This window comes from Callithrix jacchus, chromosome 21, assembly GCF_049354715.1.
Source record: "Callithrix jacchus isolate 240 chromosome 21, calJac240_pri, whole genome shotgun sequence".
Taxonomy (NCBI): Eukaryota; Metazoa; Chordata; class Mammalia; order Primates; family Cebidae; genus Callithrix; species Callithrix jacchus.
The window spans coordinates 9355119-9368342 of NC_133522.1; the positions used below are offsets into that span (position 1 = coordinate 9355119).

The 13224-nt window shown below is 33.4% G+C and overlaps 1 protein-coding gene across 4 annotated transcripts in view; it reads right to left on the reverse strand.

Annotated features, from left to right (window-relative positions):
• The window catches only part of CADM2 (cell adhesion molecule 2), a 1112757-nt gene that overhangs the window by 338979 nt on the left and 760554 nt on the right, over positions 1-13224 (reverse strand). For 2 of the 4 annotated variants that reach the window (XM_008986459.4, XM_035283214.3), the window contains exon 2: positions 10868-10894. The exons of the other annotated variants lie outside the window; for them this stretch is intronic. In XM_008986459.4, the coding sequence (XP_008984707.3) occupies positions 10868-10894 (27 nt within the window). The remainder of the gene's footprint in view (positions 1-10867; positions 10895-13224) is intronic. 4 annotated transcript variants of the gene reach the window in all.

A 13224-nucleotide genomic window follows, 5' to 3' on the forward strand; every position in this document is an offset into this window, starting at 1 on the left:
GTGATTGTTGAAGCCAACTAGCACTCCTGCCTTGCTGCTAGACAGCATGCTTATTAAGTAAACTCAGTGCCCATCAGATGATCATCCCATCTTAAAGAAAACAGATTACATGGAAACAATTTGAAATCCCGTTCTGCTGGTAGGTAATTTTTGCTTGGCCAAGATGGGAGAACACATAAATTGTGAGTTAAATTAATGATTCTTTCAAAGTTTAGGCCAGATATATTGTTGCTGCTTGGATGTCATTAAAATAACCTTGTATTGCACTATAGTCAAGAATCAAATGTACAAGTAACTTTGCATTGGCCCTATTCAAAATAGAAACAATTAGAATGCACAATTCAGGTGTACAGTTTTTACATGAGTTTTGGCATGTCATTCTTGACAAGGTATTTTTAATATAAAGTGTCCCCCACCTAAATTATTTATATGTAAGAAATGTTCAATCATGAGAATCAATAATACAGACAAGAACTACTTTAGGTAAAGAAGATCTTCTTATTTTCTTATTTCACTAATAAAATTTATAAATTTCCCTTCAATTTCACTTGTCTTACACAGTACACCATAAATGTACTTTCCTGTGTGCTAACAGGAGGACAAGATCAGGACTGTCATTCTAGGTGTCTGCTTGTTGGTCTCCAGTATTGATGACAATGAAGAGAAAGGAAGAATAACAAAGTGTTTCAAATAATTTACAAATATTTAAGAGCAGCTATTTAAATTAAGTTAATTTTTTTCTGACTGCTGTTTCAACTGTATTCTTTTTTTTTTTTTTTTTTTGAGACGGATTTTCGCTCTTGTTACCCAGGTTGGAGTGCAATGGTGCGATCTCGGCTCACTGCAACCTCTGCCTTCTGGGTTCAGGCAATTCTCCTGCCTCGGCCTCCTGAGTAGCTGGGATTACAGGCACGGGCCACCATGCCTGGCTAATTTTTTGTATTTTTAGTAGAGACGGGGTTTCACCATGTTCAACTGTATTTGTGAAAGGAATTTCTATTTTCTCTAATCTGCCAATTTCTCTCTGATACTACTGACGACTCTGGGCCAGCCTATTACCATTTCTCCCTGGACTACCATAATTTTCCAGGAGAGTCACCTTTTCTGTTTGTCATCTATAGTAGTCTCTACTAATTTGTTTTGTCATAAACAACCAGTGATCTTTTTCAAATCGTAAATGTAAGACTATCCCACCAGCCCTATGGCTACCTCTATTCCCTTTGAAAACCACTTAATGGCTTTCTATTGTTCTTAGAATAAGAAAAAAACAAACAAGCAAATAATAATAATAAAAAAAGAAACAGAAAAAAGAAAACCCTGTAACTTTCAAGGTACCACATGCGCTGCCTATCTATCCCCTCTAATTTTCGCCCTGGTAACATTATTAGCTTACTTTCAGTCCCGTGCTCACATTCTCTAGACCTGGGCGGTTCTTCCCTGTGTTTGTTGCCCATTTCATTTTCACTAGGTATTCAGCTTTCGTCTGATCATCATTTTCTCCAATAAATCTTCCTAGCCTTCTTCCACTAAGGTGAATGTTCCTTTAACTGAATCTTATTGTACCATTGTTTCTCAGTAGCAAATTTACATTTCGTTGGGTGATTATATGATTAATCTCTGTTTACCATTGGCTACCATTGCCTGCTTGCACATTGCTAAATCTATTTGTATCTATCTTGACTCATCAAGAGCATTTGCCCCAGTTGAACACTACTTCCTTTTTAAATATATTTTCTTATTATTAATTTTTATTTTCTTCTTCTTCTCTGACATTTTTTGCTTGTATGTTATCATCTGCTTGATCTCTTTAAGTTTGGGGTATGTGAGACCTCAAGTCCTTACATTTTCGCTTTCTTCTCTAGCTACACTCATGCATTTGATGAGTTCATTCAGTCTCATGTTTTTATTGACTGTCCACATGACTTTCGGGTAGTTTATCTAAAGTTTAGACTTCTTTTCTAGATTTCACATTCATTAACTCAACTTCTACTTATCATCTTCCCATGAATGCCTAATGGGCCTCTTCAACTTTACACGATGAAAACTGAGCTCTCATTAATTTGTTGTGCTCTTCCAGTTTTTTCCATCTTGCAAATATAACTTTATCCTTCCAGTTTTTAAGTAAAACCAAACACACATCCAAACACAAAACTGATACTCTTCTACATTCCACCCTCTGAATCGTGTCCTACTTACAGCCAGCAAATTCTATCAGATATAACTTTACCTCCACTGCTGTGAATCTCATCCTATCACAATCATTTTTCCCCTGAATTCTTGGAAATGCATCCAAAAACTCTTATTGTGGTCTTTTTCACCAAAGCAACCAAACTGATCCTGTTAAACCTTAGTATACATCTCTCTTCTTCTCAAACATCCCATGTCTCTCCAATTCACTGGAAGGCTACCAAAAATCCTTACATGACCTGTGTCTTCATTGCCTCTTGACGTTCTCTCTAACATACTGTCCCTGACTCATGCTTTTCTATTCTTACAGGGCTGTTGAATATCTCTTAAATAGTTAAGACTGCTTACTGCCTTATGGCTGTTGTCTTGGCTGTTTCCTCTTCTTGGAATGTTTCCATTGACACGGCTTCCTTCTGCATTATCATTACTCTGTTTACATGTCCACTTCTCCTGGTCTACCAACTCAAAGTTAGAACCACTCTCCTCTCTACTCTGCCCAAGTATTCCTATCTCATTCTTCCACTTCATTTTTCATAATGGCTACTACATTGTGACGTATGACAGTATATAACTTTTTGTCTTAAACTGATGTATTTCCAGGAGTTTCTGGAAATTTTGAATAAAACAATGAATGAATTATTGAGTGAGTGAAATCCCCATGCAGTAAAAAATAAAGAACATATGTATACACACACACATATATATATACGTATATGTATGTGTCAAATTATATACATATATATGTATATATGTGTGTGTGTGTATATATATATATATATATATATATATATATATATATATATATTTATCTCCATTGTATCTTAAAACAGTGCTACATGTAAATGTTTGTATACCTCCAAAATGTACCACACTGGGCATAAGGCAGAATTCATATACAGTCTTCTGCATTGCAAGTGCCACGTGTTCTCATTTGGAAACATCTCTTAGGAATTATATAGGGAACTATGTGACTTCTCATATCTGGGCATTGAATTTCCTGACCATGATTAAAGCAGTGGGGTCTTAGTGTCCCCTAAACACTGATGCTTGACTGAAGATCAAATTAATAATTGAATAGACACTGGAACCCAGGAATTCTTATACCCTTCCCCAAAGCTTTCAACTATATACTTTGCTAGTGATAGACATTATATATTGGGATAATTTGATTTTTTCCCATTAAAAATATATAACCATAATTCCATCAAATTTGAAATGTAATAAATTACATTTATTTTTAGTGTTGCCTAACTTTTGGTCTTATAGCATTGTTTCCAAAATGCCCCACTAACTGCTACACATTGATCACCGTGTTTCTCCTTATTACAGAGATTTTTTCGAAGCCATGAACCTTGGGATTTTAATTACAGACTTTCTAAACCCCCACACAGCAGCTGTAAAATAAGCAAATACCAATTTGATTAGCATAATAGAATGACATGAACCAACTGAATGAATTGAGTCCCAGAAGATCTTGCTTTTCAGATGAAATGTGTTTAGACAGAATAAAAAAGTATTATGATTTATTTGTGGTAGAAATGAGGATATAAACTTAAAGTAGCAGTGCTTAAACTACTTTCTAATTGCTATACAGAATTGAGCCTTGTTTTGGTGGCAAATGAGTTGTGTTTATCCACACGTGCACAGTGAAACTCAAACCGATTTTTGCATTTAGAAGAAAAGAGATGAAGAAAATGCACCTCCATTAAATAATTGGAAATAATATTATTTTAGACTTGCAAATGGAATATATGACACTCTCTTTCCATTGTGACCCAGATGAGTTTGTACTTTGCAACATGAAAGAGGACAGCTATACAACAGAAAGTAATGAGATACTCCATAGAGCAAATGCATGTCAATGTCCCTATACGGTGGGAAATAAAAAGCACAGACCACATCGAATGAAGCTCCACTTGAAAAACAACTAAAATTACTTACATTTCGACCCACTGGCTCATCTTACAGTAAAATTTTTATGAGCACACTCCTTACCCCTGTTTGTCACTTCTGAGTTCAGCACTTCACATTAGCTGTGCCTGAAGCTTTTCTACAACATTACTCATCTTATTGAGAAACTAATTACCTTCTCACTTTTCCAAGAGGGAATAAGTGAGGTTAACAAGAGGTGAGTGAATGAGAGACCCAGAAGAAGGAGAGTTTTAAAAGAATGAGAAATATCAGGTTTACCTGGAGAGTTTTTTTTTTTCTGACCAGTGGACCCAAGTAAGCTGGTTTAATGTATTTGTTCCTGCAAGTTACTCCTCAAACTGCATTATCCCTACCCCAACCCTACTCCTATCTGGGTGGGTGCTATCTAGGTAAACATATTTAAATGAATGAGACTCAGGTAAGTTGGAATACTGATTAATCTGATCTCTTTAGAGGATTTAATAGATTAAAAGCTTAATTCAGAAGTTAGTATCTCTGGCTTAGAATTTTTACCCTGTCTCTTACTCATTTTGTGAACTTAAATTTCTTAACTCTGCTTCATTTTGCACGTTTTTGAAAATGAGTATAATAACAGTACTTATCTCACAGGGATGTGTATGGATTGAAAGGGAAGACACCTATGAATGCTTAGCACAATGTCTCACACATAGTAACATTTAAGAAAGATTACTTACTATAATTATCATTGTTATTTACTTTTTGAAAAGTTAGAAAAAGGCAGCAGTAATAGATCTTAATAAACATTATTGCAATGTCATACATAACAATATCTTTGGCATTTTTCTTAGAGAAGTGAGATGAATTAGAAGGTAGATTTAGAAGACAATCTTCCTAAAGGTACTACCTAGGAGTCTTCCACCTGAATCCCTAAGTGAAATATGTGTTACAGAAACATAATATGCTATTAAATTCCCTACAATATGTCTAAGAGCCTTGACACACATTATCTTGTATCAGTCTTGTGGAGAATAAGCATAAACTTCAATAATTATCTCCTGATTTGTTATTTTTGATGAAGATTGTGTACTTGTTATGCAAGAATTTGAATAGTTTCTTACCTTTTTTTTTTTTATTGAGAACAACCTTGCTCTGTTGTTCAGGCTGGAGTGCAGTGCTGTGATCTCGGCTCATTGCAACCTCTGCCTCCCAGGTTCAAGTGAGTCTTCTGCCTCAGCCTCCTGAGTAGTTGGGATTACAGGTGCATACTACCATGCCCAGCTTTTTTTTATTTTTTTTTATTTTTAGTAGAGACATGTTGGCCAGACTAGTCTTGAACTCCTGACTTCAGTTGATCCATCTGCCTCGGCCTCTCAAAGGGCTGGGATTACAGGCATAAGCCACTCCACTCAGCCCACTTTTTAAATTAAAATATAAACATAGCTTAAACAAAAAGAGTTAAGCAATCTTTTCAAAAGAAATTATATTATGGCCTCATTACTCATTTTCACTGATAGTAGAAACAGGATATTTTTGCATTTTAAGTATTATATAAGCCTCTATCATAATTTTCTCAAACTTTTTGTTTCATTTTGGATTGAAATAATTTAATAATATTATTTATGCACTTTGTTTTTTAATATTAATGGTGAGAAAAGAAAAATAACACATACCTAGTAGATGATTTACATCTGATACTACATGTGTTTATTTTAATCTTTTAATGAATATAAACATATAAATGCCATTATGAAGATGAAATATAGTGAAACTTACAGAAAAGTTTTAGTTTTAGGACTGACCTTGCACTACATGTTTTTGTGTTTGTTCATTTCTTTCCCACAGATGTAATTTAAATTGTGATAGTGATTATAGTAATAACAATAATAGGTAAATTTTACTAAGTGCTCACTATGTGCCATTCCCTATGTCAATTCTTGTCTGTGCTTTATCCAGTAAAATTGTCACAGCAACTGAATGTTGTGTGAAGTTTAATTGTCCAGGTGCTCAAATCTAGTAGTTGCAAAACAAAAATTGAACCTATTGCTGTCTGACTACAAAATGGAAGTCTTAATATAAAAGATATACTATATAATACAAATTAAAATGTAGGCACCTGACTTAAGATAAAATCTCAAAATAGTTTAAAGCCATGTCTCGACTTCAACATTTTACATCCCTTTTAATTCACCTCCAAAAATTACAATGTGATGGGTAGCCTGGGATTCCAAATGTCACATTTGGCTTTATAGCAGATTTCTAAAATTCTCATATGAATAAGTCGTTTATTTGATAATATTATGTATGACTATTACTTAATAAACCCAGCAAATTGAAATACTGATTCTCCTTTGAACCATATGTATCTCAATTTAGATAGCTAAGGGCTCTGCATTATCTTAATTTTTAAGCAAAGTCAGAATAATTATGTTAATTTTTATTTGAGCACTGAATAATAATTATATGATTGTTGAGATTTGACATTCACTTTGAAAATAATAGCTAAAAGCTGGCATTCTAGAAATAGCATAAAAGTATAGTTGCCAAAATCTGAATAAAAAATAAAGCCCCCAAATCAGAATTAAATACTAAAAGTATTTTTTTTTTCTGGCTTAAAGCTATTTAAAAACTTGTAACATTTTGGAACAATCATTATGTTACATTTAGTCTATTTTTATAAATTCATAACAGAGTGAAATGAAATTATTTTATACAAAGAAATTTTAAGATTATTCTAAAGTACCTTTCTCCTCTAAGTAGCAAAGCATTGATGATCTTGCTAAAATTCAGCATGACATACAAATGTAGGATAGATTGTAGTGTACTGAAAGTTGAATCAGGAGACAAATTAGAGACTACTTCAAGCAAGATCCGAAGAATTAATTTTTTGGTGTTGTTTTGTTTGTTTTTTGAGACAGAGTCTCCCTCTGTCACCCAGGATGGAGTGCAGTGGTGCAGTCTCAGCTCACTGCAGGCTCTGCCTCCTGAGGTCAAGAGATTCTCCTGCCTCAGCCTCCAAGTAGCTGGGATTATAGGGACCCGTCACCACACCTGGCTAATTTTTGTATTTTTAGTAGAGATGGACCATGTTGACCAAGCTGGACTCCAATTCTTGACCTCAAGTGATCCACCTGCCTTGGCCTCCCAAAGTGCTGGGATTACAGGCATGAGTCACTGTGCCCGTCCAGGAATGAGAGATTTAAAGAATAATGATTCATGCAAATGACACTATAGGGATAAAATTAGGACAATATGATAATTGGTTAGATGTGAGGGCCAGTAAGAAAGAGAAGTTAAAGATGTTTCCAATCTTTTAAGCTTAGAAAATTGCACTAATATTGGTGTCATGAGAACATATAGCAAACCCAGAAGGTTCTTTGTTACAAAATAAGTAAATAAATGAAAATATCAGCTTCTAATATTAAAGTGGAAATATTCAGAAGAGTGATAAAAATATCAGGTAAAAGCTTAGTAGTAAAATCAAGTTCAGAAAACTGATATCAAAATTAACTAAGAAACCCTTGGAAAGAAAACATTTATACTAATTATTTCTGTTTCGTTTCTCACCAAGAGAAACCTATCTGGAAATTTTTATTAAAAGAGACCGGTGTCATACAGCCAAAGAGCAAAGATACAATAGAGTCTTGGCAACATGTTAGAACAAGAGGCTTGTGCACCAGCAGAATACTCTCTCAATCTATCACTTTTCATACAGTCCTCCTTCCTTCTTGTGTCATTTCTCAAGCTTAATTCATTTTATTAAGGCTACATACAAAATTTATGCATGAAGAGTAACATAACCGATCAACCCTCTCTACTTCTTTCTCCTACCTCCTTGACTTTTCCCTCTCTCTCCCCTCTTCCCTGTTCTAAGTTTTCAGAGAAGCAACTCGACTGGGTCATTTATGTTCGTCTTGACAGGCAACAATGGTAAGAGAGGTTAGTTGTGGGTACACAATTACAGAGTAAATGACCACATCCTTTATTTTGCAGGAAGTGAAGTTTACCTCTCAAAGGCAATGTGGAAAGCTAACCCTACTCTGCAATAGTTGATCATTTCAAGAATCAAAGATAACCTGAATGAAACCTATATTTCAAAGCAGGATATAAATGAAGAGAGAAAGAAAGAGGCAAAGAGAAGTTTTAAAAAAATAAAGTATGTACGGTGCCACTGAAATCAAAGGAAATATAAAATTAAAAAATATAATATATGTTTACCAGGCAAACAACAGCAATATGAGGATTGAAAAACCACCATTGGACTTGTCCCTTGGAGAATATTTAGTGATCTTTAGAATAAAAGTTTCTACAGAAATAAAGAGCTAGTTACTACATTATTTGATAAAATTCAGTTATATTAAGTTTATGCTACTGCTCTCAAACAATGGCATAGTAACACATTAAAAAAAGGAGGGGTAATTTCCTGTGCTGTTACTAATGATTTCTGACTGATTCTCAGTGAACTCTGTTTTAGCCTAAATAACCACAAACTGTTGTTTTTGGAGTGTTTACAAATCTGACTGGGAACTTGATGTCAAATTGACCAGTATATGGTTTCTGGAAATGAATTCATTACTCTTTATTCAAAAAATGAGAACACATTCCTCTCTCCAATATTCCAGAATTTTTCCACATTTGCATGATTCCATAAGGATAAATAAATGAGATATAATCCTCTTTCAAACTTCTCAGTTCCCCGGTAAGTACTTTTTCTGGGCCAGGAGAAATTAACTATTCTGAAGCAACCATCTGCTCTTATATTATCTTGGGTTTTATTTTCCTCTCATCCACATTTTTCTTTTCTGTCTGAAGACCATTTATTTGCCTTCATATAGAAATTGGACCAAAAAGAAATCGGACCAAAAAGAAATCACTGAGTAATCCTTTCTATTATCTCTCCATAATATGCATATTTCTTCAGCAATGGTTAGAAGTAAAATTTCAGTTTCCGCTTGAGGCACAATTAATTTTTGAAAGTGTCATTGCTTGTGTATGCAAAATTATGAGCATGGGGAAAACTATGTGCTAAGCCCCCCTGCAGGCCAATATCCAAGAAGAAAGCGGGGAGTCAAATAAAATGGCTAAGTGTGGAACACTGGGGATGGAAGTGTGGAAGCACTAAACTAGATACTGAAATATGCTTGCATTATAAAATTCCGGCCAGCATCAGTCCTGAAATGACTTGACAGATACCTGTAATATAATTTATGATTATAATCCTCCAGTGATGAAATGGCTTTTTCATATTTAATACTTAGCGGCCTGTAAATTATAATTCAAATTATTTTCCATTGTTTTGGAGAGTAACTGATTACTAGAGGTTTTATGTGATCATATACTCATAATCACTCCATTGTCTGTTGTATCATCTTCAAATTTATTTTTCTCGATTTTTTTTATAAAAGCACAAGGTTTCATTCAAGAGATTTTCTCACTACACTAAAGTAGACTGTATTCATTATTGTTTCCAGACCTTTAGTTACGCTTACTTTTTTTTTTAATATACTGCTTTTTCTCTATGTATATCCTATTTATCTTTCAAGAACCACTTCAAGCTCCACCTACTATGTAAAGTGTTCTCCAGTGCCAATATGTCTCTCCCTCTGGTTCCCCTCATTCATATGCTGTACACTAGAGCTGGTATAGTTTGTGTAGGTTTTAATTCCTCATTTCTAAAACTACACTTCTAATCCTTTTATTATATAAACATATTAGGCTTATATATTTTATATATGTATCATTATCAAATCATGTCTGAATTGCTCTGTGAATGTATTTATTTTGTTCACAGCCAGACAGAAAATTACTGTGGCAAGGATTGGCTGATTGTTCTACCAAATTTACTGGAAAAAGAAACAAGGCTAGCTGACCTATAAGAAAGGTGACAATAAATTTGCCATCTCATCTTTTACATATTTCACATTCTATAAACAAATACATTGCTAGGACAATATTAATTATACAATAAAGGGTTGACCTTATAAATAGGGAGCAGTGAACACTTCAAAGATAGGCATATGTCATAGCATTAAAACTAGCTGTAAAACTAGAACCTGGAACTGAAAGAAAAAAAAAAAAGGTTTTTTGCTACTTAAGAAGAAAAAGCATGTAGATTGCTCTAAAGAGAATGAAATTGAAATACATAAATGATAGATCTATGATATATTATCATATATACATTTGAATTTTTCAAACCCATAAAAATTGGGACACCTGGAGCCAAAAGTATTTTTCCTTCCAAGGAGATATGTTCAGGATTGGACATGTGCATCCTCTATCATGAAAATACATTTTCAGGTTTCTAGCAAAGTCAAACTTAATGCAACTAAAAAATCAAAACGAATTATAAATAGAAAACTGTCGCTTATAATACTCAGTTTCAGAGGATTAAATTTTATTCTCACACAATTCTATAAAAACATGCTCAATTTTGAGACTTTCCATCAGTTTTATTTTATGCTGTATTTTTTCCAATTCTCAATTTTCTCATGGAAACTAAGGTCCGCATGCAAAATGTTCGTGCACAAAAGTACTTGATTCCACTTTGAAATACTTAGGAACAAAGTGGGAAGTGACACAAGGAAACAAACTCACAAACAATCATGCAAATGTGTCTCAGAAACTGGATAACTGAAAGGACTGATATTTGTATTTTAGGAATTTATGAACAATAACTATACACTGAAATAATATTATTACCAACAGAATTGGCTCTATCGGTTAGGAGAACTTAGAAGACAGAGCTGAAAAATGAATGATGACGAGTCATGCAGAATAAATAGGAGCTCACCTTTAACTTTATTCTTTGAAGCAGCCGCTGGTACCAAGGAAAGGTTGCACAAGAAGAGAACAAACATATTAGATATTAGAGAGAGTCTGTAACCAGTAAGAAAGCAGAGATGTTATTGCTATTAAAGTCTGAAGAGTACATTTGAGATTACATGATCAACAGACTAAGAAAGAAAATGGCAAGTGTTACATTTCATTAGTGTTATGATTGAGATCCTTGAGTAGGAAAAAGTATGAGCAGACAGGAGCCACGCACTCAAACACTACAAGTCACTATATTCTTTTAATGGAATGTATACATTCTTTAAGTTCTTCTTAACTCTAAATTTTATTTAGTAATCAATTAAACTATATGTAGTTTAAGTATGTTTAATACTATTTAACAATCAGATTGTAACCCCACGATATTTGAGTAACTTAGAAAAGTAGGTCACTTCCATTATTTGGGTGCTTATTAAATGCCAGAGATTGACTTTCCATACATTTACCACTAAGTAATGACAAACTTGAGAGGTACTCTACAACTTAATAATGACAATTTTGAGAGATAAGTTTTGTTGTCCTTGCCTCATAGATGTGGAAACTGGGACTGAGAAAGAAATTACCTGCTGAAAATGACACATCTGGAAAGAAGAAAATTTGGGATTTGATTCTAGTTGTATGTATCTGAATCCAGAGTCTGTGCTGTAGAATACTACCTTTAGCTATTGGGATTTAAGAAACTGATTCACTCACTAAATTGCAATAATCAGTTCTACAAAGCCAAATAAAAATTATATGGTTCATTAAACTCCAGCTATTTTGGTACTTGGTTGACCACATAACCACGAGACTAGAAAAGTCTACTGTTTTAAATGGAATTATTTCCATTAATAAGTTGAAATATAAGCTCATATCTAGTGATAAACATTCTTTAGGGCAGAAGTAAAGTTAACAAGAAAATTAAAACAGTCCTACAGGACAGTCCCTTACTCAAAGGAAAACTGGTATTCAAAATACGTAATTAGATAGCTCTAAATACTTTTGAAGTTATATTCTACTTTGATTTACCATGTAAAAATGAAGATTGACAAAAGCAGAAGTGTTTTTTTGGCTTTCTAAATGATGTTAAGGAGGAAGTAGCTCATCTCCTAATTGGGAAATGTTCAGTCTCTAGTTTCGTGGACTGACCTTTAGTAAAATTTAATACAGATTTTAGATCTGGAAATCGTGAACTACACATGAAAACTTTTAATTTCCACTTCATTTTTTCAGGTTTCCTAGAGCACAAAAAAAAAACTAGAAAGTGTATGTACATACCAGGATGCTTACAGATAATTTTAGTTTTCATCTACAATCACAAAAACTGCCTATTTGCATATATCTTCTGCACTTTATTTTAAAATGAACATCCTATTTTTAAAATAATACATTTTTTACCAGACAAAAACACCTTAAGTAAAAGCAGAATTATTTCAGAAAATCTGGATTAAGTACTTGACCCATTCAAACTCTTTCATTCCACAGCTTTAAAATGGACATAGAGTGGGAGAATACTAATAACAACATTAATGTGAAGATTTTTTTAAGTAACTTAAAATTCAAAGTGTAACTATTAGCTGTTCTTTGGTATTTTTACAAAGTATGATGCAATAATTCATAAAATTTAAAGCCCATTATTCACTAAAATGTTTAATATCAAATCTTAAGTTTTAAAATTGAACTTCATCGAAAAATCTACATTGCTTTAAAGAATGTAATGCTTCAGCTTGTTTAAGGACAAAATTGATACATATCAAAAATTACAGGTGGCATAGCAAAGTAAACAATTTGCCTCTCCCTTTCCAGTGTCAGCATCTGAGATAATCAACGCCAGCAATTTATCAATGTTAAAAAATAAAAATTGCAGGTTTTATAAAAACCTAAAAAATTATTGTGTGCATTTTGTTTCCAGAAAAGACTATACTATACACATTAATTTGCAGTCTGCTTTCTCCACATTTTCCAGGTTAATACACAGAGTGCTAACTGATTCATTTTAATAGTTGCATATTTTTCTGTAGTTTATATGAAGAATAATACTATTTCCTATTATCAACATATTTGTGGTTTGGGGGCATTTTGTTGTATTTTGGTCTTTTGCTAATAAGAGTTTTGACACACACTTCTTTATGGCATATCTTTTTTTGCACTGTAGTAGTGCTTTATTTCTTCAGGATGTAAATTTCCAGATGGTCTTCATATTTCTACTCAGAAACTCCTGGACAAAGATGAAGACTTAAATATTGCAAGGGAAGGCTTGGAACTATTTAGGGAGAATGTGTGCAAGTACATTGCATACTCTAAAATAAGAGGTAACTGGAAAAAGACAAAAAAAAA